The sequence below is a fragment of the Archocentrus centrarchus genome, chromosome 8 (assembly GCF_007364275.1).
Source record: "Archocentrus centrarchus isolate MPI-CPG fArcCen1 chromosome 8, fArcCen1, whole genome shotgun sequence".
NCBI lineage: Eukaryota > Metazoa > Chordata > Actinopteri > Cichliformes > Cichlidae > Archocentrus > Archocentrus centrarchus.
In genome coordinates, this window is record NC_044353.1 from 383,650 (window position 1) to 410,272 (window position 26,623).

General features: G+C 42.6%; 1 protein-coding gene across 1 annotated transcript in view; it reads right to left on the bottom strand.

Moving 5' to 3' along the window:
* The window catches only part of crhr1 (corticotropin releasing hormone receptor 1), a 62,634-nt gene extending 36,011 nt beyond the window's left edge, over positions 1 to 26,623 (bottom strand). Inside the window, exons 1-3 of the mRNA XM_030735655.1 lie at positions 26,428 to 26,623; positions 998 to 1,088; positions 856 to 906 (exon numbers count right to left, since the gene is read on the bottom strand). Coding sequence (XP_030591515.1) covers positions 856 to 906; positions 998 to 1,088; positions 26,428 to 26,457 — 172 coding nt within the window. The 5' untranslated portion in view covers positions 26,458 to 26,623. The remainder of the gene's footprint in view (positions 1 to 855; positions 907 to 997; positions 1,089 to 26,427) is intronic.

Here is a 26,623-nt window from a genome sequence, read left to right on the forward strand (position 1 = left end):
CTGTGAATGCAATCAGAGTCAGAATTGACTTTCAGGGAACCAACCAAACATAGCCACAGAGCTGTCACAAGGAGACAGCCTCAAAGGGGACCGCAGACCAGTTTGATCACACCTCATATTTCAAGGGTTGACTCCTATCTGCAGTAAAGATGGTCTACTCAAAGGTATAGTTAAATTAATACTGGGTACTTCTATTTAGGCCAATCTGAGGCATATAGAAACCTTCATGAAGTCCTGTGTATTTAAGGTAACCTTAGAAAATCATGGGTACTTACTCCTCTGTATTTATGGGTATTGAAGTATACTGCTGTTATGAGTACTCCAGTTTTGTGAAGTTATTCTTAGGAACCTAGTGGTTCCTGTTTAGTCTGGATAGTTTTTAGGTATTAAGAGTAAATAGTTAAGGCAGTCTAATGATTTTAAAGATAGTAATATCTTTATGCATATCTTTTAAAAAGAAAAACTAGAAGAACTTTTTGCATAGACAGCACTTACTTGGGTAGTGCTGACTGGTTAAAGTACCTGTGCACTGGTGGTACTTATAACCTTCACAGTCATTGGTCAGATTATATTGGTGATATTCTCAGGAGGAGTTTCTGGTTTGTCCAGGGAAATGTAGTGCACATCTATGGCTGGGAAACAACAGCAACTTTATCTCTATAGTCAAACCTCTACTGTCTGAAAATAATGCACAGGTATACAGTACCAGTCAAAAGTTTGGATGAATGGGTAACTATGTCCAAACGTTTGATGGTACTGTACTTCAGAGTACAACCATGGTGAAAAGCATAGTGCCTCATCCTGTTCGTGGGCTGTTGTTTATCAAAGGTCAAAGGTGAAGTCTCTTATACACACCTGAGGAGTTACTGATGGCGAATGTCTGGTTTAGTAGGGCCAGGGTCCTTGCTGACAGACATAAATGGAGACGAAGGTATCAGGAAACAGCACTCTGGTTTGACTGAGCATGTACTGAGGAAATCCTGAGACAGGAAGTTACCTGTGAAGTTGGTCGACAGCAGGATCAAAGTTTCGCAGGACAACTTGGCCGGAGAAACTCGTCCACTCATCACCACGCACACAAAGACAATCTGAAACCAGAGCTTCATTTTAGATGGATCACATAACCAGCAGTCCTCTGAGTTCAGCACCAACAGCTGTCAGTTTATAACTAACCAGCAGTACTATGGCTAATTGGCCATCCCACCATTTTAAAGCAATTTCTATATATTGCTTTTATTTTCTGATGGGATTACTGGTCGGTATCATATGACAGTAGAGCTCATTTTAAGTAGTCTGTGAACTGTTTTCAACTAATGGAAATAACTGTCATGCAGAGTTCAGGGTTGTTGAATAGATTATAGAGAGGGAGGTGTTGTTATTAATTTTGAAATCCATCATAATGGTGAGCTGCTGAATGAAGGAAGCTCTTCACAGAATAGAGTCAGTCCTTTGAGCTTTCCAGACTGAAAGAGGCAACAAGGGAAAACAACACCTTCAACAACATGTCAGAAAACATATTCAGATTATACCCAGCTTTATCTATCCATGAAGCCAGATGACACACATTAATTAATTAAACTGCAGGAATGTCTTAAAGACATTAAGGCCTGGATGGCCTCTAAGTTCCTGCTTCTAAATTCAGATAAAACTGAAGTTCTTGTACTCGGCCCCACAAATCTTAGAAACATGGTGTCTAACCAGATACTTACTCTGGATGGCATTACTTTGGCCTCCAGTAACACTGTGAGAAATCTTGGAGTCATTTTTGACCAGGATATGTCCTTCAATGCACATATTAAACAAATATATAGGACTGGTTTTTTGCATTTATGCAATATTTCTAAAATTAGAAACATCCTTTCACAGAGTGATGCTGAAAAGATAATTCATGTTGTTATCAAGTTGTCCTTAAAGCTCCCTGAAAAGCCTTCAGCTGATCCAAAATGCTGCAGCTAGAGTACTGACAGGGACTAGAAAGAGAGAGCAGATTTCTCCCATATTGGCTTCTCTTCATTGGCTCCCTGTTAAATCTAGAATAGAATTTAAAATCCTTCTCCTCACCTACAAGGTCTTGAATAATCAGGCCCCATCTTATCTCAGAGACCTCATAGTACCATATCACCCCAATAGAGCACTTCGCTCTCAGACTGCTGGCTTACTTGTGGTTTCTCGGATACTTAAGAGTAGAATGGGAGGCAGAGCCTTCAGCTTTCAGGCGCCTCTTCTGTGGAACCAGCTTCCAGCTTGGATTCAGGAGACAGACACCCTCTCTATTTGAATCCTAGTTCCCCAGTGTTTTCTGGTGTATAGTGTCTAGTTTGTGTCTTTGTTTCTTTGTCTTCATTCCTGTTTTATTTTTAGTCTTCTGTTCCCCATGTGTTGTCAGCTTTACTTCCTTTGTGTTATTAGGATGATTGTGTTCACCTGTGTTCCCAGCTGTGCCCACTCCCCTCATCAGCCCTTTAGTATTTAAGCCCTGAGTTTCCTCTGCTTGTATTGCATCGAGCTGCTGGTCATTCATGGCTCATTCAGGTGTTTTCTTCCTTGTTACCGGTTGGTGTCTGCCTATGTTTTGGCAGTAGAATGCGCTGAAATTCCTGAGCTCTGTTTTCATTAGTGGACATGCCTCCACTGGGTTAAATGAAAAACTGACTCTGGTGTTCTCAGAGCATTTTGTCAGCTCCTTCTTTCACGTGCCTTCCACTATAGCAGGGATCCTCAAATCCAGGCGTTGAGGTCCGGTGTCCTGCAGGTTTTAGATGTCTCTGCTTCAACACACCTGAGTCAAATATAGAAGTCATTAGCAGGACTCTGGAGAACTTGACTGCATACTGAGGAGGTAATTCAGCAATTTATTCAGGTGCGTTGGATCATGGACACAGCTAAAACCTGCAGGTCACCGGACCTCAAGGCCTGGATTTGAGGATCCCTGCACTATAGGATCCTCTCTGTTTGGATTTATAACTTGTATTAATAAAGGAAAGCAGCAGACAGGCAGGTAGACGGGTTGTTTGTGCAGACTCTTTTATATTCATGTTTGATATTAGACAGCATATCCTCAGAGGAAAAAAAGTTAAAAATGAATCAGGTAATAAAACTGGAGCTCAGAGGGAATCTCAGCAAATCCCTGTTTGCAGCCTGATCTCAATATTCAGCTTCAGTAGGCCAGACGGTTAGTTCATCACAGGACAGCTCCCACCTGCCTGCAGCTCCTCTCTGACTTTAACTCCAACATTCACTCAGCAATTAGCTCAGTAATCGATGATCAATCAGCTGCTCAGTCTGCAATGATGTGTTGTCTGTTAATTATTCACTAATGTCACCAATTCATGATTCACTCAGCGTGACTTAAATGTGTTTGGCATTCAGCACTGAGAGGCTGACACACACACACACACACACACACACACACACACACACAGTAAATGTGTCGTCCGCAGAGATTTACTGTTGTGTCTCTGAGCTAAAATTAGATGGCGAGCTGAGTGCAGTATGCACTCTGTCTTCTAGGCGTGAATGTTTGGATCTTGGCAGCGTTCTCAGCAGTGGGAGGAGTTACGTCAACGTCCTGCAGCTGCTGCAGAAACTGTCCTCTTTATCTCCACCCATTCTGCCTCAGGAGATCGGTCTAGTCTGCATTAATCCAAGTCTGAAACTGCCTCCATTCAAACTGAAAATGCAATAGATTCAGTCCTGTCTGTGTCGCTGTGCTGCAGACTGAGCAGAAGCTGCTGAAGGGATGTTAATGTTCAGGAGGGACTTCAAGAACTCTGCTGACCTTAGCTCAGGAGGTAGAGCAGGTCATCTACTAATCTGAAGGTTGATGGTTTGATTCCTGGCTCCTCCAGTCTGCATGCCAAAGTATCCTTGGGCAAGATAGTGAATACTGATGAGTTCATTGGAATGTGAATATTAGATATGTAGAAAAAAAGGTGAATGAGACGTGTTGTAGGAAGTGCTTTGAATAGGAAAGCACAATGTAAGAACCAGTCTACTTATTCCAGTGGTCACCAAAAGGTCAACACCTGAACAAACACCTATAGAGCTGAGAACATTCCATTATGGTCTCAGTAAAGACAGCAGGAGTTCATGCTGGTCCCAGTAAATTTTCAGACTCACTAACTGGACCTTTAGTGTAAATAGGTTTCCAGGGGAATCATTTGAGCCCATCATCCCAGATCAGAGGGTTATCAGCTCTCAGGAAGCTGGGGACAAGACTTGTATTTCTGAATTTTTTTGATTGGCCGAGTAGCTTTTACAGGCTTGTTTCCATAAGAAACAAGCCTGTAAAATCAGTTTATTTACTTTCAGGTCCACCTCAGAAAATTATACCTCCCACTACAGACCACTTCAGCAAGACGCTGATGCTGGTCAGCGAGCTGGAAGGTGAATGAATATTCATTACTTTTTGTTGGTTATTTCATGGTTTGCAGTGTGTGGGTGTGTGTGTGTGTGTAAATACACTTGTAATCAGACTAATCTGAATAATCTCTTCTGCAGTGTAGACACAAAGGAAACTTTTAGACATTTTGTTTTGTTTTGGTGGAAATGAGGCACTGAACCTGCAGCTGCACTCTGATTGGCTGCTGCAGTGAAAGGCACAGTGATGTTTTCACGGTGTGTTAACACTTCTGACACAAAGGTTGGCAAAGGTTAAAAAAATCAATTCAATTTAATTTCAATGAGCACCAAATCACAATTCTATTCTATTCTATTTTATTCTTGCTTTGGGTTCGACTTGTGTGATCAGTGTTGATGATGCAGACCTCACAGAGAGCACAGCCCTGCTGGAGTTTCTGTGGGTGGATGTGGACAGAGGGAGACGTCTCAGAGACTAACAGGAACAAACTGTCTGGGTGTGATACTGCCTGCAGACTGACCTCAGAACAGATCAGGTGGAAAATACTGTGGCAGACACCTGTGTGTGCGAACTGATTGGCTCAGAGGTAATGGTGGTGGGTCCATATGCCTATGGTATGGAGCCTTTGTGTGCTCAGTGTGTCTGTAGAATTGTATATTCAGAGAATAACACATTGTGTTGTTGCTGCTCTGACATTCATGCTGTCGTACACAGCCCAGGAGTAACCTGTGGTTTCCTCTGTGTGTTCACATGAAAGAGCCGGTGTGGCAGCATCTGACCAATTATTAAGTGTTTTGGCAGCAGCTAATTTTACAAAAAAAAATAAATAAAAAATTAAGTGGTCCAGACCTTTGACCACCTGAGAACATTTGGAGCATCAGGAACCCCAGAACAGGAGAAAGCAGACTGCTGAAATACTCTAGAATCCAGCTAGGATCCTCTATCAGACAGAACGGGACAACATTCCCAAAGTCCAGCAACTGCTCTCCTCAGTTCCCACATGTTTATGGACTATTGTTAAAACAGAGGAGATGCTGTACAGCAGGAAGCACAGACCTGTAACAACTTTTAGAGATTGTGTGTTCCTGCCATCAAATTCAAAATGAGCTCAGATTTTTCTTACACTGGAATATTTCCTCAGTTTAAACATCTGAAATGCTGTTTGTGAATAAAATCTGGGTTTGTGAGACTCGCAGATCATTCCATTCAGTTTTTATTTACATTTTACAAAGCAGCGCAACTTTTTCTAACTGACCATTGTCCATCACACAGCAATGAAGGTCAGTGAGTCACAGACAGCTGGATGTCTACATGATTTTCAGCTGTGACTCATGAGGTCGACACATTTAACTTTAGGTTTTACTCACTTTTGATTTTTGTTCAGATATCAAGAGTTCAGGAAATGTTACAGTTTCACATCATGAACTGAAGGGTCAGAGGAAGGAAAAAAAGAGAGCAAAGAGAGACAAAACAAGGGACTGAAGAGAGGAGGCACAAACTGATGACATGCAGCAGTGGTGTATGGGGAGTGGAGAAGAAGTCCTCCTATAGCTGTATAACTAAGCCATGGCTCAGGGTCACCTGATCCAGCAGTATAAGTAGAGATTCCTATACTTTTAGACCTCCCTCTCCCAACCCCCTCCTCCAGCTTATCTGAGGGAAACACTGAGGCATTCCTAAACCACCCGAGAGGCATAATTTCTCCAGCATGTCCTGGGTCTGCCTCAGGCTCACCTCCAAGAAACTGAACCACCTCAACTGTCTCCTCTGGATGTGGAAGAGTACTCTGAGATCCTCCTGATTGACTGGTAGAGCGTTGGTCAGACTGGTTTTAGGGACACCTTAAATTCTATTTTGGATTTAACAGGGAGCCAATGAAGAGAAGCCAATATGGGAGAAATCTGCTCTCTCTTTCTAATCTGAAGGCTTTTCAGGGAGCTTTTAGGACAGCCCGATAATAATGAATTACAATAGTCCAGCCTATAAGTAATAAATGAATGAATTATCTTTTCAGCATCACTCTGAGAAAGGATGTTTCTAATTTTAGAGAACTTACAGAAGCGTGTGCAACACCAGAAACATGAAATCTGTCCACACTGAGGAAAACAACTCTAACTTTAAGACTCAGAGACTCAGAGGAACAGAGGGCAGTGAAGGCAGCACAGTAGCTCCTCATTGACCTAGTGTCTCAATCAGTGATTGATTGGTGATCAATGATAAATGATCAGCCACAGAAAGAGATATTCAAATTCAACAAATATTTCATTAAGACAAACAACTATGCAGCTTCTTCTGTGAAACTGCTCTGAGCTTTGCTTTAAGTGAGCGCCTCTGCTGTTGCATTCAGGACAATAATGAGTATATAACAAGCTCTCCCTCTGCTGTGTGTAAGTCTGATTAGATGTCTTCTTGTTGTTGAGCTCCTTTGATTTGAGTCTTGATCCGGCTCTCTACACTTTGGTATGAAATATTTTGTGTGGATGACTAGTTTGAGTCAGACTGTAAAGCTGGAGGAGAAAAGGGGAAATATAAAGAATCAGAGACTCATTATGAGCTCATCATCAATCTACATCAGCACAAAGAACTTCATTTCAGTCTCAAGGAAACCTGTCACCCACTGACACAATATAAAAACCTTGAAGTAAAAAACAGCAAAAGCATTTCCTGCTGCGGATGCACATGAATGATAGAGTGCAGGATCTGAAAGAGCTCACAGCCTCAACAAAGCTGAGGCTGTGTTTAATTTTATAGAATAGAATAGAACTTTATTGTCATTATACATACAATGAAATTAATCATTATACAACAAATTATATAACGACATTCCATCATAATATAACAAAATTGCGTTCAAAACAACCATCCAGAGAAGAACAGACAAGACTAATATCATCAGGTGAACAATCTGATTGGCAAAACACTCAGAGCGTATTAGAATACCCGCCACAAGCTTCCATCAACCTTCCGGACTGTTAATTTGAAAAAACAAACTTGAGTTATTCTTAAACCAGTTTAAATGGAACCTTTGCAATACTGTCACCAGCAGAGGATGCTGTCCTTTCTCACTAACCTGTAGGCTAAGACATCATGGATGTCTACATGCAGATGCAGCATCAGGGTTATGAGATGTGCTGCTATAATATAAAAATATAACGTGATCTATAATCTTTAATGTGACTGCGTGTTAAGTTTGTGTAGGTTCTTGGTCATCCAGGTCATAGTAGTCTCTGGAGTTTGAAAAAAGGCGACTGGACTTCTTTTTGTTTCTTGAAGATGTTTCTCCTCTCATCTGAAAGGCTTCTTCAGTTCTCAAACCAAAAGGTGGAGAGACCCAGGTATTTAAACCCCCGTGGATGTAGTCCCCTGGAAGTGGTTGTGACCCTCTATTGTTCATGTGCATAATCACATGTGCCAAGGTATGAAAGGAAGCGTGGGTAATTTCAAACAGTATTTTTTTTTTTGGGACTTTGCTCTATTGTATCATGTGACCCATTGAGGCCACTGGAACAAAGGTGTAAATGGGGTTGAGACGTCTGGGGAGGGAGCTCAGGACAGCACTGTAAGTGGGGGAAAGTTGGTGACATAATCTACCTCCTCTGTTCAATGATGGTTGTTCACAGTGGACATAGATGCTTCTTTTACTCCTCTTTCAAATCATCTGTCTTCCCTGTCCAAAATGTGAACATTGGCATCGTCAAAAGAGTGACCTTTGATCTTCAGATGCAGATGTACAGCTGAGTCTTGTCCATGTTGTGTGTTTGTGAAGAGGCTGTTTGGGTTCTCCAGTGTAGAGGTCCGAGCACTCTTCACTGCACTGAACAGCAGACACTACATTGCTGATCTTGTGTTTGGGGGGTTTGTCCTTGGGATGAACAAGTTTTTGCTTTAGGGTGTGACTTGGTTTGAAGGATACTGGGATGTCATGCTTGGAGAAAATTCTTCTGAGTTTCTCTGACAAGCCTGACACATAAGGGATGACAATGTTGTTTCGCTTATCATTCTTATTATCCCAAGTTTGAGTTTGACCTTCTTTCCTTTGTGTCTTGCTTGATTTGATGAAAACCCAGTTGGAATAACCACATGTTTTGATGGCTTTCTTTACATGTGTGAGGTTCCTTTAGTTTCCCTTCTGCCTCAGAGGGGACGCTTTCTGCCCGGTGTTGATCACCTCAAGTTTATGTTCCAGAGGGTGGTGGGAGTCAAAGAGGAGATACTGGTCCATGTGTGTGGGTTTCTGGTACACTTCAATGTTGAGGCTTCCATCTTCCTCAATAAGCACTGCACAGTCCAGGAACAGTAACCTATTATCCCTAGTGTCCTCCCTGGTAAACTTTATGTATTTATCCATGCATATAAAATGCATAACATAAGTTTAAAGCAGGCTTAGGCTATAAAAAGATTTCCCAAGCTTTGAACATCTCATGGAGCACTGTTCAATCCATTATCCGGAAATGGAAAGAGTACGGCACAACTGTAAGACTGCAAGACAAGGCCGTCCACCTAAATTTACAGGCCGAACAAGGAGAGCACTGATCAGAGATGCAGCCAAGAGGCCCATGGTGACTCTGGACCAAATGCAGAGATCCACAGCTCAGGTGGGGGAATCTGTCCACAGGACAACTATTAGTCGTGCACCGCACAAATGTGGTCTTTATGGAAGAGTGGCAAGAAGAAAGCCATTAAAAAATCCCATTTGCAGTTTGCCAGCAAACATGTGGAACAAGGTGCTTTGGCCAGATGAGACCAAAATTGAACTTTTTGGCCAAAATGCAAAATGCTATGTGTGGCGGAGAATTAACACTGCACATCACTCTGAACACACCATGCCCACTGTCAAATATGGTGGTGGCAGCATCATGCTCTGGGTCTGCTTCTCTTCAGCAGGGACAGGGAAGTTGGTCAGAGTTGATGGGAAGATGGATGGAGCCAAATACAGGGCAATCTTGGAGGAAAACCTGTTGGAGTCTGCAAAAGACTTGAGACTGGGGCAGAGGTTCACCTTCCAGCAGGACAACGACCCTAAACATAAAGCCAGGGCTACAATGGAATGGTTTAAAACCAAACATATTCATGTGTTAGTATGGCCCAGTCAAAGTCCAGACCTAAACCCAATCGAGAATTTGTGGCAAGATCTGAAAACTGCTGTTCACAAACGCTCTCCATCTAATCTGACTGAGCTTGAGCTGTTTTGCAAAGAAGAATGGGCAAAAATTTCAGTCACTAGATGTGCAAAGCTGGTGGAGACATACCCTAAAAGACTTGCAGCTGTAATTGCAGCAAAAGGTGGTTCCACAAAGTATTGACTCAGGGGATCTGAATACTTTTGCACACCGCACATTTCAGTTTTGTATTTGTAAAAAATGTTTTGAATCATGTATAATTTTCTTTCCATTTCACAATTGTATACCACTTTGTGTTGGTCTTTAACATTAAATTCCAGTGAAATATATTTACGTTTGTGGTTGTAATGTGACACAATATGGAAAAGTTCAAGGGGTATGAATACTTTTGCGAGCCACTGTATATACATTGTAAAAAATAAAATAAGAATATGAATATACACATAATAAGAATATACACATAATAATGAAGATGGTGAGTATTGCACTTGGTGGATGAAAATTGAATATGGCGCAATTTAGGGGCAATATAAGTATTGCACAGGTTGTTGCACAGTTACAGTGTTAGAGTTCAGGGTGGTGATTGCTCTGGTGAAGAAACTGTTCCTGAGTCTGTTTGTTCTGGCTTTGATGCTCCTGTAGCTCCTCCCAGAGGGCAGCAGGTCAAACAGGTCAAAGCCAGGGTGTGAGCTGTCCTTGATGATGTTCCTGGCTCTGCTGATGCAGCAGGAGGTGTAGATGTCCATCAGGGAGGGGAGAGGGCAGCCAACGATTCTTTGTGCTGTCTTGACTACCCTCTGAAGCCTCCCCCTGTCTGCTTCAGTGCAGCTGACCTTCAGGAAGTGAATTTGCTGTTGAGCCTTCTTGATAACAGCTGTGATGTTATCTGACCAAGAGAGATCAGCAGAGATGAGGACACCAAGAAACATGGGACTCATCTCTGTGCTTGTCCTGTTAGAATTTAGTGCAGCTTTGATACTGATGATACTCAGATTTATGTGCCTTTGAAATGCAAGGAAGCCAAATCTGTACAGGCTCCTACTGACTGTCTTGATGATATTAAAGCATGGATGTGTCTAAACTTACTGAATTTTAATGAAAAAAAGACAGAGGTGATTGTCTTTGGTCCCACTGTCCCGGGTGGGTCTTGCCCCGTGGACGTGGGTTCATTATTGCAATATGTAAAGCCATCTGTCACACATTTGGGTTTTATTATGGACAAGAGCTTCAAATTGGAGGATCAGATCAGGGCAGGGTTGAGATCTAGCTTATTTCATCTGAGGCAACTGGCAAAAATAAAAAATGTTCTTGAAGAAGCATTTTGAAGTAGTGATCCATGCTTTTACTACAACTAGAGTGGATTACTGCAGTGCTTTATATGTTGGTGTTAGCCAGTCTGCTCTAGCCCGTCTGCAGCTGGTTCAGAATGGTGCTGCACGTCTTTTGACCAGATTGCGGAAGAGAGAGCACATTACTCCTGTTTTATCCTCACTGCACTGGCTGCCCGTGTGTTTTAGAGTTCATTTTAAAATCCTTTTATTTGTTTTTAAGTCATTACATGGCCTTGCCCCACCTTATCTTTCCGAGTTGCTGCATCTACATACTCCTTCCCGGTCACTCAGATCAGCTGATCAGCTGTACCTTGATGTGCCGAGGACACAGTGGAGGCTCAGAGGAGACAGAGCCTTTGCTGTGGCAGCTCCTAAACTCTGGAATGCTCTGCCATTAGACATTAAACAGGCCTCTTCATTGGCCAAGTTTCAGTATGCTCTTAAGACACACATTTCATTTGGCCTTTGATTAGTATGAGCTGCTGTCTATTGAATTTATTACTTTTTATTTCATTTAATTTTTAGGGTAAGATTATGCTTTTTTCATTGGTTTTAATTGTGTGTATTATTTATTTATTCTTAGGATAATCTTTGGTCAGTGGTTGCTGTTTTAAAAGTGCTTTATAAATAAACTTGGCTTGGATTGGCTGTTGACCATAACATTTTATTACAGAGATTAGAGCAGGGGTGTCAAACTCCAGGCCTCAAGGGCCAGTGTCCTGCAGATGTGTCTCTGCTTCAACACACCTGAGTCAAAGACAGAAGTCATTAGCAGGACTCTGGAGAACTCGCCTGCATACTGAGGAGGTAATTCAGTCATTTCATTCAGGTGTGTTGGATCAGGGACACATCTAAAACCTGCAGGACACTGTCCCTCGAGGCCTGGAGTTTGACACCCGTGGATTAGAACATACCATAAGTATTAAAGGTACTGTGCTGCGGTGGTTTGAATCATATTTATCTATTATACTCCAATTTTTTCATGTAAATGGGGAGTCTTCTTCACACACTAAGGTTAATTATGGAGTTCCACAGGGTTCTGTGCTAGGACCAATTTTATTTACATCATACATGCTTCCCTTAGGACAGGGGTGGGCAACTCCAGGCCTTGAGGGACGGTGTCCTGCAGGTTTTAGATGTGTTCCTGATCCAACACACCTGAATCGCATATAGAAGTCATTAGCAGGACTTGACTGCATACTGAGGAGGTAATTCAGCCATTTGATTCAGGTGTGTTGGATCAGGGTAACATCTAAATCCTGCAGGACACCGTCCCTCAAGGCCTGAAGTTGCCCACCCCTGACTTAGGAAGTATTATTAGAAAGCATCGCATACATTTCCTATGCAGATGATACTCAGCTTTATCTATCCATGAAGCCAGATGACACACATCAATTAGCTTTATGATCAAGCTTATAGTTAGGGCTGGATCAGGTGACGCTGAACCCTCCCTTAGTTATGCTGCTATAGGCCTAGGCTGCTGGGGGGTTCCTATGATGCAGTGAGTGTTGCTTTTTATTCAACTCTTTTTACTCTGTTTATATCCCCACTCTGGATTTAATCATTAGTTATTATTCATCTCTGTCTCTCTTCCACAGTGTGGCAGATGGCTGCCCCTCCCTGAGCCTGGTTCTGCTGGAGGTTTCTTCCTGTTAAAAGGGAGTTTTTCTTTCCCAAGTGCTGCTCATAGGGGGTCGTTTTGACTGCTGGGTTTTCTTTGTAATTATTGTAGGGTTTAACCCTAACCTTACAGTATAAAGTGCCCTGAGGCAGCGGCTGTTGGTGTAATATAAATAAAATTGAATTGAATTGACTATGGCTGCAACGATTCCTTGAGTAACTTGAATACTTCGATTATAAAAAAAATACTCAATACAAATTTGTCTCCATGTCATGGCGATGTGTAGTTGTAGGCAGAGCATATGTTCAGCGAGGCGCGCAGGATCGAATTGTACAGAGGTGAAGGGATGGAGATTTACTCAACCACGCTGTGGCACCTGCAGAAAGATGTCGCTCTGTCCACGCTGTCCAAAGACCTGACAGACATGGACAAGAACTGTCCTGAGGTAAGAACCACACCTGTTGGTGAGAAGCACTTTACCTTGCAACATAAAGCACCTTGTGAAAACTGTTGTGATTTGGCTCTATATAAATAAAATTGAATTGAATTGAATAAAAGTCAGACGACAGATGAAAGTTAATTTCTCTGTGCATCACTTTCATGGAAACATGTTTAAATAAATAAAAAGAAGATTAATCCTCCAATCAAAATGAGGCAGGAGGTGCTACCACATAAATAAAGATGGAATTTATCACATGTGAGTCATGTGTTTCTGCTCTGTGGGAGTTCAGACTGCACGCAGTCTGTTTTATGGGAATAAATCTGCTGCTTTCTCTTATTTTTCTGTTCAGCTTTTCCACATGTTATATTTAACATGCTTCATACTCTTCATTCAGAACAACACAGTAACACAAAGCGGCACCCGGCCTCCTGCTCTGAACCAAGGGAGTCACTGCAGTAGGTAAGTAAGTAAAAATGTATTTGTATAGCACATTTCAGTGGCAAGGCAATTCAAAGTGCTTTACATCATAAGATCATCAAACAAATATTCAGTAAAATCATTAAAAGCATTAAAAACATAAATCAAGTACACAGCAAATCATCAAAACATCAGAATCATCACACCAAATCATAAAAAACCATCAAGCAGATACACATGATAATCATAATCATGTTTAGAGCAGCTTTCACCCGGATTTGTTTGCGGACTACTAATCAACAGCAGCTCTAAACAGGTGGGCTTTCAGCCTTGATTTAAAGGAATTTAGTGTTTCGGCTGTTTTGCAGTTTTCTGGGAGTTTGTTCCAAATTAAAGGTGCATAAAACCTGAAAGCTGCTGCTCCATGTTTGTTTCTGATTCTGGGGATACAAAGTAGACTGGAACCAGAAGACCTGAGTGTTCTGGAAGGTTGATATGACGATAGTAAGTCTTTAATGTATTGTGATGCTAAACCATTCAGCGATTTATAAACTTATACAAGTATTTTAAAGTCTATTCTCTGAGCTACAGGTAGCCAGTGTAAGGACTTTAAAACAGGGGTGCTGTGCTCTATTTTTCTAGTCTTGGTGAGAACATGAGCAGCAGCATTTTGGATTATCTGCAGCTGTCTGATTGATTTTTTTTTTTTTGGCAAACCTTGCAGGCATCTTACCAATATTAGTCTGCTCTACAAACACTTAAACCATCTTTACATGGAGGCTGCGGCAGCAGCAGATTAGCCATGTATCTGACACGCTCTGTCTCAGCTGAAGCTCTCCGGGTGTTTTCCAGCCTGCATGCAGCTGTTGGAGAGACACAAAGGAATTACTGCTTTCCTCCCATCAAACGCTGACAGACAAGAGCCCAGAAACCCAGCCGAGCAGAACATCAGACTGACATCTGAAACCAGCCAAACCAACTGCTGACAGAAATGGAACGTCCACATCCATGAAGCATATTCATGAAGCTCAAACATCTGAACTTTACATATCTACCAATGCTTCCTGAAATCAGCTGTAAAGTTCAGTCTGATTTGTGTATCACACACTGTTTATTTTAATTTAGCAGTTCAGGCATCATTAAATCCAACATCTAACCATGAACATTACTAACAGAACATCAGTAAGAAGGCAACAAAAGGAACAAAGGGAGTTATGAATGATAAGCAATCACAGGATAACATCTGGCACTTGTCAGTAACTGCCAATTAAGGGACGATTCCGTCTTTTACGGGACTGGTGGCAACCCTACATATTATACAAAAAACAGGTTGAACCAACTGTGTCTAGCAAACTGGCAGGTTCTTCTAAATCTGCCTCCGTGACTTCAGGGGCAGCTGGTTTATAAGACCATTCAAGCCTGTTTTTTCTTAATTTTCAGTACATTGTAAAATCCTCTAGCTGCTGGGTCTCTCCACTCTTGTCTGTCTAAAATGTTCCTGCCTACATCCCCAGCCAACCATAAAGGAGCAGCTGAATAAGAAACCAATCACAGAGCAGAGAGCTGTGGTAACGAGCTCAGCCAATGGCTGTGAGCCTCAGATGGAACCGGAGGAAAGGGGAGTGTATGGCAGCAGGTGACAGCTTTGGAGAGGAGTAAAGAGTTTTTGCTGATCCTTATGAAGAAATTACATATCACTGGGCACTTTTAAGTGGTTATATAAAAATAACCAGCTTTTCTAGTGGGTATACGGCGTATACCAGCGTATCACGTAGACTACAACACTGATTGAGGCCTTCCCAAACCACCTAAGACATGTGTAGAGGATGTGGAGGAGTAGTGGCTCTTCTTTGAGTTCAGACATCCTTCAGAGGAAGCTCATTTCCGCTGCTTGTATCCTCAGTCTCATTGTTTTAGTCTATACCCATGTGTGTAAAGTCACAGCATTGCTCTGACACTCAGCTCTCTCTTTACAGCAAATAAACCGATATAACATCCACTGCTGAAGGTCAGTGATGAAGCCAGGAGAACAGCATTGGCACAAAGTGTCACATTCTGCTGCAGCAGTCAAAGCAGAGGACCCCAATGCAAGACTCTCGAGGCTTGAACTATGTTTAACAAACTTTATTAAATAACTCAAAATACCCAAAGTTGGATGGGAGCCAGCTACAGAAGAAAACGCAAAAACTCAAAATACAAAGCAGACAGCAGTAGCCAACATTCAGAGCTAGGCAGTCGAGCACGCAACAAAGGGCCAAGACAAAAACAGACAATGAATATACAAGGGCTAATGAGGGGAGTGACCCCTCACTGGGATCGCGGCTGAACATAATTTCAGAGACAAACCAAGGGGAAGCAAAATGAAACATTAAGTGCAGGGAACATGAGACTGTCAAAATAAAACAGGAAGTTAATTAAACATGACTAAACACAAACAACACAGGGAAAACAGACACAAGGCAAGGGAGGGACACTAAGGGAAAACACAGGGAGAACTAAACTCTAAAGCTATGGGAGAGGGAACCTAAACAACAGACACACACACACACACACACACACACACACAAGGAAACAATGGGATGGAAACTAAACACAGATAAGGGCCAAGCCACGGGGACAAAATAGACACAGGAACACAAACACGGGAAAGACCAGAACAAAGGGAAACCATGAAATGAAAATAAGGCCAGATGTTTGCTAATGTCAAAGTCATGTTTATTTATATAGCACAATTAAAACAATAAAGTTTACCAAAGTGCTGCACATTAAAAATATGTTGCCCCAAGAACTTCACTTAAACCCAGAAAAACATTAAACACTAAACATTAAAAGACAATAAATAAGATAAAAGATAAAATAAAATAAATAAAAACAGACCATAAAAACAATCCTCTAAATGGATGTTACACTGCAGCCAAATGCCAAGGAGAATAAATGTGTTTTAGTAAAGATTTAAATGTGTATAATGTCTGAGCTGTGTGGATATGGACAGGTAGATTATTCCATAGTTTCAGTGCTGCTGCTGCAAAAGCTCGATCACCTCTATTTTAATCTAGTTTTAGGCTTCTGTAATAGCTGCTTAGATGACCTCAGTGTTATGATCTTGGGGTTTGACCCAGCGCTTTCTATTTTGTACTTCTGAGTTTTGTTATTAAGAGTAAGACTTTCTGTCTTCATCGCTGGCCCCACGGCTGACCCCTAGAACTGCTTTGTCTCCACAGCTGTCCACCAGGCCGGCCCCCTGATTTACTTTGCCTCTATGATGGGCCTCAGCCCCTAATTCTGGTTCCATGGCCTAGGTGGCCTCCTGAACTGCTTATTTTGGACTCTGTTGTTCCCTTGTTGTTTTGTTTTTTCTCATTTTTGACACTGTTAAAGAGACTCAACATTAAAGCGGTTTTGTAGTTCAGTTCTGTCTCATGCATACAGCCTGACTGTGACACTCAGAGCTCTTACAGGTGAGTGGCTGTGAAGCAGCTCAGACAGATACGAAGGCGCCAGTTTGTTTAAACCTTTAAAAGTAAGCCATAAAATCTTAAAATCAATTCTAAAACAGACAGGGAGCCAAAGAAAGGATGAAAAGACCAGGCTAATGTGTTTACACTTTTTTTATATCACTTAAAAGTGTGATGATTGATGATTGATCAATACCAGAATACAAGGAATTACAGCAGTCCAGGTGGAAAGTGTTAAAAGCATGAATAACTTTTTCCAGGTCTTTTTTGCAGGAGATAGGTTTTACCTTAGCAATGCTCTGAGTTTTGGTAATAGCACTTATTTGCTTACCATGCTATCAAAAATCATAGGTTCTCTCCAGGTTCTCTGGCTCTGAGCTTAATTGGTAAATCTAAATTACTGTAGGTGAATGTTTGTCTCTGTGTTACACCTGAGATGAACTGCTGACCTGTCCCCGTGACAGATGGGAAGGGCTCCACCCCCTGGAACCCTGAACGGGATAAGTGGAAGAAAATGGGAAGCCTGCTGTGGTCAGTTAATTCATCCTCTTCAAGTCCTGACAGGAGGTCACATCTATGTGTTACACACATTTTCATCCCTGATCACATCTGAGGTCACAGCTGAACACCACTACACAATATAGTACTCCCAATATAGTACTCCCAGTCCTCTTAGTACTTTCAACTCTCTCAGTACTCAGACAGACATTCAGGTGGCTCTTGTACTTCCTGACTGGCTGCTTGGGTAGGTGTTTTCAGTTTTGGTGTTCAGATAGATTTGACTTTTGTTATTCTGTTAGCACGAGAAAGCAGACATGTACCTACAAACTGGATGGTGTGTGTCTCTTTGGAGCCAGCAGTGGGAAAACAGAGACCTGATGCTTTAATGCTCTCAGTGATCAGTTTACATGAGAATAGATGAGCTTATTTAACTCAGCACTTCTCAAACTTTTTTAGTGTTTCCACTTCAGAAGCAGGAAACAATTTTTTAACAACAATAAAAAGTATGAAAACTCAATATTCATGAAGTGTCAGCAGAGCCTTATCTGATTATTTTCCTACAAAACTCAGATTCTTTAAGCTTAGCATGACTTGGTACTCTTCTCTCGGCAAAAAAATAGATAAAAAAATTATTCATTGATTAAATGTTATTTTATTTTATTTGATAACTCAACGCATTTATGTATCACAGAGAAAACTTTCTGTTTATAGATTTAAAATGTTTGAATTTGTCTAATTTAACTCACGTTTTTCTGGATTTTGTCAAAGAATAACCTTCAAACATCACATGAGCACAGAGAGCCGTTTCCTCTGGCTGCATAACATCATGCCTGGAGAAACTTCCTGCATCTTGTTGTTGGTCTTTCTACCTGCACTGCTGAGAAATGGGCTGTCTGAGCTGCACAGGTTCTTTCTTTGTAAACTGAAATCAATTTTGAGCTGAACAGATGGTATATTTCACACACAGGAGGTTAAAACACTGCAATCTTTACTCTGTCCATCACCCGATTAATAACTCAGAGCGTCTCATTCAATGGCAAACTGCTCCTTTAAACGTTGCTCTCCTCCTCCGTGTCCCTGTGGGGGAGTCATGATTAACACCTCCAGCCCACCTCCTCCTGTTACAGCCTCAAATTTCAGTGGACACACAGCAGGAGGCTTTTATTGTGAAGGAGCACAATGCTGACCAATCAGAGCACAGCTATGAGAAAGTTAACCCTCGATGCGCCAGTGGGCAAGCAATCACATGAATCACTGAGGCTTGAGAGCAACTTTCCCTCTGAGGGATTCTGGAGGTGATGACATCATCAGAAAGTCACGCCAAATTCATTTAATTTCAACTTTATTTATATAGCGCCAAATCACAACAACAGTTGCCTCCAGGTGTTTTAATCTGAGCATACATGATTGGACTCACTCGCTTCCTGTAGTTTTCATTTATCCTCCTCACACAGTGAGGAGGAGGATGTTGAAAAAGAGTGAGGTGGAGGAGTGATGGATGGAGGACAGAGACAGAAAACAGGCCACCTCAAGTACTGCTGTCACTCCATCCTCTCTCGCTTGCCTTCTGCTTTCATTATTGGTGCTCTGGACCACACACACACACACACACACACACACACACACACAGACTCACACACATTTTCTCTCTCTCTCTCTCTCTCTCTCTCTCTCTCTCTCTCTCTCACACACACACACACACACACACACACACACACACACACACACAGGGAAGTGAAGTGTGTTTTCTATAATTAGCTGGATATACACTGAAGAGAAGCCAAACTTCCACCAGCTACTTCCAACTCTGAAGTGTGTGTGGTGTGTGTGTGTGTGAGATTAAACACATCAAATACAGAATACACTCAGATTCCACGTTAATGTTACAGACTGAACTCTCTGAGGTGCTTCAGTCCCAGGTGACCCAGCTGCTGCACTCAACTTCTGATCTTTTATATTTATTATCTTCAGATATTCGTTCATATGAAATAAGAAGAAATAAGAAATTTGTCTGCTCCCTTATTTCCAAAGACATCGCTGCAGAAGATAGATCTACACCAGATGCTGCTCGTGATCCTCTTTAGCTGGGGTTGGGCCGAGAACTGGGAGTATGCTGAGTATGCAGATGATACTCAGCTTTATCTATCAATGAAGCCAGATGACACACATCAATTAGTTAAACTGCAGGAATGTCTTAAAGATATTAAGGCCTGGATGACCTCTAATTTCCTGCTTCTAAATTCAGATAAAACTGAAATTCTTGTTCTCGGCCCCACAAATCTTAGAAACATGGTGTCTAACCAGATACTTACTCTGGATGGCATTACTTTGGCCTCCAAGAACACTGTGAGAAATCTTGGAGTCATTTTTGACCAGGATATGTCCTTCAATGCACATATTAAACAAATATGTAGGACCGCTTTTTTGCATTTGCGCAATATTTCTAAAATTAGAAACATCCTTTCTCAGAGTGATGCTGAAAAGCTCATTCATGCATTTATTACTTCTAGGCTGGATTATTGTAATTCATTATTATCAGGCTGTCCTAAAAGCTTTCTGAAAAGCCTTCAGCTGATCCAAAATGCTGCAGCTAGAGTACTGACAGGGACTAGAAAGAGAGAGCATATTTCTCCCATATTGGCTTCTCTTCATTGGCTCCCTGTTAAATCTAGAATAGAATTTAAAATTCTTCTCCTCACATACAAGGTCTTGAATAATCAGGCACCATCTTATCTCAAAGACCTCATAGTACCATATCACCCCAACAGAGCACTTCGCTCTCAGACTGCTGGCTTACTTGTGGTTCCTAGGATACTTAAGAGTAGAATGGGAGGCAGAGCCTTCAGCTTTCAGGCCCCTCTTCTGTGGAACCAGCTTCCAGCTTGGATTCGGGAGACAGACACCCTCTCTATTTTTAAGATTAGGCTTAAAACTTTCCTTTATGATAAAGCTTATAGTTAGGGCTGGATCAGGTGACCCTGAACCATCCCTTAGTTATGCTGCTATAGGCCTAGTCTGCTGGGGGGTTCACATAATGCACTGTTTCTCATTCACCTTATTTACTTTGTTTATACTCCACTCTGCATTTAATCATTAATTGATATTAATCTCTGGCTCTCTTCCACAGCATGTCTTTCTCTCCCCTCAGCCCAACCGGTCGCGGCAGATGACTGCCCCTCCCTGAGCCTGGTTCTGCTGGAGGTTTCTTCCTGTTAAAAGGGAGTTTTTCCTTTCCACTGTCACCAAGTGCTGCTCATAGGGGGTCGTTTTGACTGTTGGGTTTTCTCTGTATTATTGTAGGGTCTTTACCCACAATACAAAGCGCCTTGAGGCGACAGTTTGTTGTGATTTGGCGCTATATAAATAAAATTGAATTGAATTGAATTGAATTGAATTGCTGTCTGATCTCTTGTTTTGAGTTGGGAATTCTTCACCGTAACCTGTGAACCTCACCCAGATTTAAATGGTTTCCATTTGATTTGTTGTTGTTTATGTGAAAATTGGTTAAACATCAAAAAAATTCATCGATGAAGTGGGTGGATTCAAACCAACACTGGTTGTCGCTGAGACTGACTAAACCAACGAGAGTGAACGTCACTCTCACCAAATAGCTGAAGGGAAAGAATCTCTCTGAGTGTCGACTCAGCTCAGGATCAGGACTGTTTTACAGCGAGTAATCAAATCACGCAGCAGCACATTAATGACTAACCTCCTGCTGTGGATGGATCATCTCAGACCTTCTCTCTGTTCTATCTTCTTCCTGTCTTATGATGGTGCCTGTTCTGCCCATTGGGAATGTAATATGCTGTTTAGTCTTCTGTCTTTGTTTGTGTCCAAAGCTTCAGGTTTTTAGAAATCCTTCAGTTAGAACATGGTGTACCATCTTTAGATGGAAACAAGCTAATGGTTAACTCATCTATACCTCATAGATCCTCACTGCTGGATGTAGCAGATGGGAGAACAGCCATACTGATTGTTTATTGGACCATTTCCAACCTCAGTTTGTTTGACTGATCTGAAACTGAAGCAGCATTTGGACCTGGAAATGAACAATGTCAGACTTAGTGAGGGGATCCAGATCATTTCCATAAGCAGGCTCACCGTCTGCTTCAGAAACTCACTGCAGACAACCACATGGCTCCTTTGAGATAAATCAGAGATATAACAATTGGGGAAGGAGCTAATGTCAAACATTTCAGGAAATCAACTACATGAGTCATCAGCAGAGAGGAAAATATCCCCATCAGGTACAAAAACACTGCTGGATGATTTCAGAATGATGTGAGGAATTACTACTTATTGTAACCCAAGGTGTTCCCCAGGGTACTAGTCTAGGACCTAATCTCTGTCATGTCATGATCTTGTGATGTACAGTGCCACCTATATTGCCAGAGTAGAATAGAATATAACAGCATACCATTATTGTCATAATACAGAACGTACAATGAACTTGGAGGGCCACTCCTGTTCAGTGCCATGCAATAGAAAGTCAAACTTTCTAAAATATGAAATAGAACTTCTAAAAATATACAGAAAATAAAACAGAATGTATAAAAATATATACATATAAATAAAAAGAAATAAAAATAAAAAATAAAAAGTATATACATATAGTAATGAAGATGGTGAGTATTGCACTTGGTGAATGAATATTGGATATTACACAATATAGGAGTGATAGATATTGTCCAGCATGAATAATATAATATTGCACAGAGAGCTTACTTGTGGTTCCTAGGATACTGATCCAACACACCTGAATCGCATATAGAAGTCATTAGCAGGACTCTGGAGAACTTGACTGCAGACTGAGGAGGTAATTCAGCCATTTGATTCAGGTGTGTTGGATCAGGGTAACATCTAAATCCTGCAGGACACCGGCCCTCAAGGCCTGAAGTTGCCCACCCCTGACTTAGGAAGTATTATTAGAAAGCATCGCATACATTTCCTATGCAGATGATACTCAGCTTCATCTATCCATGAAGCCAGATGACACACATCAATTAGTTAAACTGCAGGAATGTCTTGAAGACATTAAGGCCTGGATGACCTCTAATTTCCTGCTTCTAAATTCAGATGACAGTGAAGTTCTTCTGCTCGGCCCCACAAAGCTTAGAAACATAGTGTCAAACCAGATACTTGGAAATACTTTGGCCTCGAGTAACACTGTGAGAAATCTTGGAGTCATTTTTGACAAGGATATGTCCTTCAATACACATATTAAACAAATATGTAGGACCGCTTTTTTGCATTTGCACATCCATCCATTCACTTCTCCTTATCCTGTTTGGGGTCGTGGAGTGCTGGAGCCTATCCCAGCTGACATAGGGCGAGAGGCAGGGTACACCCTGTATAGGTCGCCAGCCTGTCACAGGGCCAACACAGAGAGACAGATAACACATATGAGCAATTTAAAGTTTCCAGTTAACCTAACCCCAGTAAGTGCATGTCTTTGGACTGTGGGAGGAAACTGGAGTACCCGGAAAAAACCCACACCAGACACGGGGAGAACATGCAAACTCCACACAGAGAGAAGCAGGAGTGCTAACCACCATGCCACCGTGCTGCCTGTTTGTACAGCCAGTGTCATCAATATTAATAATGGTGATAAGACCAAATGAAAGTATTCTTTTTATTCTTGGTTAGAGATTACAACAAGCCTCATTTGTTAACTTCATGTTCAGGTCACCGCAACACCGCAGCTCTTTTTGTCATATACATGCAGTAAAATTTGGTCTCTGCATTTAACCCATCACACATGGAGTATGTAGCATGCACAGCACAACGTGGAGCAGGGGGCAGCCAGAAAGTGCCCGGGAGCAACCTGGTGGGGAAAGGGCCTTGCTCAGGGAACCACAGTGATGCCAGCACAAGGAATCCCCAACAGAGCACTTCACTCTCAGACTGCTGGCTTACTTGTGGTTCCTCGGATACTTAAGAGTAGAATGGGAGGCAGAGCCTTCAGCTTTCAGGCCCCTCTTCTGTGGAACCAGCTTCCAGCTTGGATTCAGGAGACAGACACCCTCTCTATTTTTAAGATTAGGCTTAAAACTTTCCTTTATGATCAAGCTTATAGTTAGGGCTGGATCAGGTGACCCTAAACCCTCGCTTAGTTATGCTGCTATAGGCCTAGTCTGCTGGGGGTTTCCCATAATGCACTGTTTCATTTCATTCACTTTATTTACTTTGTTTATACTCCACTCTGTATTTAATCATTAATTGTTATTAATGTCTGGCCCTCTTCCACAGCATGTCTTTTGTCCTGTCTCTCGATTTGGTGCTAAATAAAAAAAAAATGAATTGAACTGAATTGAATTGAATAGATGTGGGTGTTGCACAGTTACAGTGGGTGAGTGTGAGAGTTCAGGATGGTGATTGCTCTGGTGAAGAAACTGTTCTGGAGTCTGTTTGTTCTGGCTTTGATGCTCCTGTAGCGCCTGCCAGAGGGCAGCAGGTCAAACAGGTCAAAGCCAGGGTGTGAGCTGTCCTTGATCATGTTCCTGGATCTGCTGATGCAGCGGGAGGTGTAGATGTCCATCAGGGAGGGGAGAGGGCAGCCAACGATTCTTTGTGCTGTCTTGACTACCCTCTGAAGCCTGACCCTGTCTGCCTCAGTGCAGCTGCCGTACCATACTGTGATACAGTACGTCAGCAGGCTCTCAATGGATGAGCGGTAGAAGGTCAGCAGCAGGTTTGAGTCCAAGTTGTTCTTCCTGAGGACCCTCAGGAAGTGAAGTCTCTGCTGAGCCTTCTTGATAACAGCTGTGATGTTATCTGACCAAGAGAGATCCGCAGAGATGAGGACACCAAGAAACCTGTAGGCGTGGACCCTCTCCACACGCTCCCCGTTGATGTAGAGGGGGGCTGGATCAGTCCTGTGTTTCTTGAAGTTGATGATGATCTCTTTGGTTTTCATGGTGTTCAGTACCAGGTTGTTCTCTGAACACCAGGCTGTCAGCTTCAGGACCTCCTCTCTGTAGGCTGCCTCATCTCCCCTTGAGATGAGTCCGACCACTGTGGTGTCATCAGCAAATTTGACGATGAGGTTGTTATTGTGGGCCGGACTGCAGTCATGGTTGTAGAGGCAGTACAGGAGGGGGCTCAGCACACAGCCCTGTGGGGAGCCAGTGCTCAGTGTGTGGGTGGAGGAGCGATGGGGGCCAAGTCTCACAGTCTGGGGCCGGTTGGTTAAGAAGTCCTTGATCCAGGAACATGTGAGAGGGGGGAGGCCCAGGGTGTGCAGTTTGGTGGTGAGAATGTCCGGGATGATTGTGTTGAACGCTGAGCTGTAATCCACAAAGAGCATGCGAGCGTAGCTCTGCTGCTGCTCCAAGTGGCTCAACACAGAGTGGAGAGCTACAGCGATGGCGTCCTCTGTGGATCTGTTTGCACGATATGCAAACTGATGGGTGTCGAAAGTGGGTGGGGGGAGGGTCCTTGATGTGCTGGAGAACCAGCCTCTCAAAGCACTTCATCATTACCGATGTGAGGACCACAGGGGGGTAATCATTTAGGCTGGTGATGGATGACCTTTTGGGCACGGGGATGATTGTGGCTGTTTTTAGGTGGGGGTGGGGGGTGGGGGGGTGACTGCTGGGCCCAGGGAGAGGTTGAAAATCCTGGTGAGAATCAGGGTGCGCTGGTGGGCACACGCTCTGATCACCTTGCCAGGTACTCCGTCTGGTCCGGCAGCCTTCCTGGGGTTCAGTGCCAGGAGCACGCGCCGTACCTCATGCTCCTGGACAGTGAGTGGGGTGGAGCCTGGTGGGGGGGGACAGGGCCGGCGCAGATGGGACTCTATTCTCCTCCTGTAGTCCACCTTGGCTTTTTTAATTGTTCTTTTCAGGTCAGCTTGAGCAGCACTGTACAGAGCTCTGTCACCTGACCTGAAGGCAGCATCTCTGCTTCTAAGTACAAGCACTGAGGACCAATCACTGATGATTTTCACTCTGTTACAGCACACATTAAGCACCAGGTGAAAACTGAAGCAGGATTTTCATCCATCTTCAGAGGGCAGAAACAGACTTCCTGTGCTGGATTCATGGAGCGCTAAGATTCATTACAAACCTTAAAGCTCCACTGGAAGGTCTGCTTTGTCCTACCATAATACTGCTATATTCTGGTCTCCCACCATCTGACCTGTACATCAGAGAAGTGTGAGAGGTTACTGTCTTCAGTCCAAAGATTTCTGATGTGTGTCGTCCCTAAACTTTGTTCTGAGTTTAGAAAGAAAGCATTACATGAACTAGTCCATTTGCACACACACACACACACACACACACACACACACACACACACACACACACACACACACACACACACACACACACACACACACACACACACACTTTATTACTGTGACTGCATATTTAGATGTTTCTGCTGTGAATGAGTCTTGATCAGAGCAAACAGCTGTTCCATGCAGCCCTCTAGATGTTTCCAGCTGCTAAGAGAGACTGACCTGTAGCTGACCCTCACCCACAAACCTCTGCTTAACCCTTTTTAATTTCTCCTCGACCTTTGTGATTAGATGGACCTGATATGTATATTAACTAAGCTTCCTCTTTGAACAGGAAGTTGTATTTTGTTACATGGTTGTTACATACTTTTATGGAAAAAATGTGCTCAGATATGGACAATGGGATTATTTTATAGCATAACACAACAAAAACAACATGACTTAACAAAGTATAAAATACTATTGAGCAGAATGAAGTATAAGGTGCAGCAAAACCAAAATGTAATGTCCCCATATGTGGACGCAGGGAGATTAATGTGGAACCACAGACTGCTTGTGGGGAATGAGAATCACTAGAGGGATCAGTTCACCTCCTGTGAGCACAGCACTCACCTGTGTCAGGTAAGTGATTTTACAGTCAGCCTCACACTGAGCATGCTCCCAACATGTCCTGTTCTTATAATTTTATAAACTCTCAGCTTCTTAAAGAAGCGCCACTGTTTTTACGGAGTGCGATTTTCAAAATAAAAGCCTCTATAACAAATGGAAAATGTGGGTTCTCAAGAATACTTTTATTTTGATAACCTTTTATTAAAAAAATATTATTTTTTTGAAACTCTTTCACAATATGATTTCAAACATGCACTTTAAAGTTGTTGTAAATACTCAGAGTGCACCCGCAGCACGGACCTGCACACACGCGCACACGCAGGCACCCTTACCTGACTCAGTAGTTTCCGGTCCATCTCCATAACTCATTCACGCGCGGGCGCTCTGGCATGCGACGTCCTGCAGTTCACAGCTGTGTTCCGCGCGCTCGAGTTCGGTTTAAATCCCAGAACATGTTGGTCCGAGCCAGGCCGGACCGAGCTCAGAGATCCGCGTCAGGGGAGGCGGATTCCGGCCGAACCGAGCAGA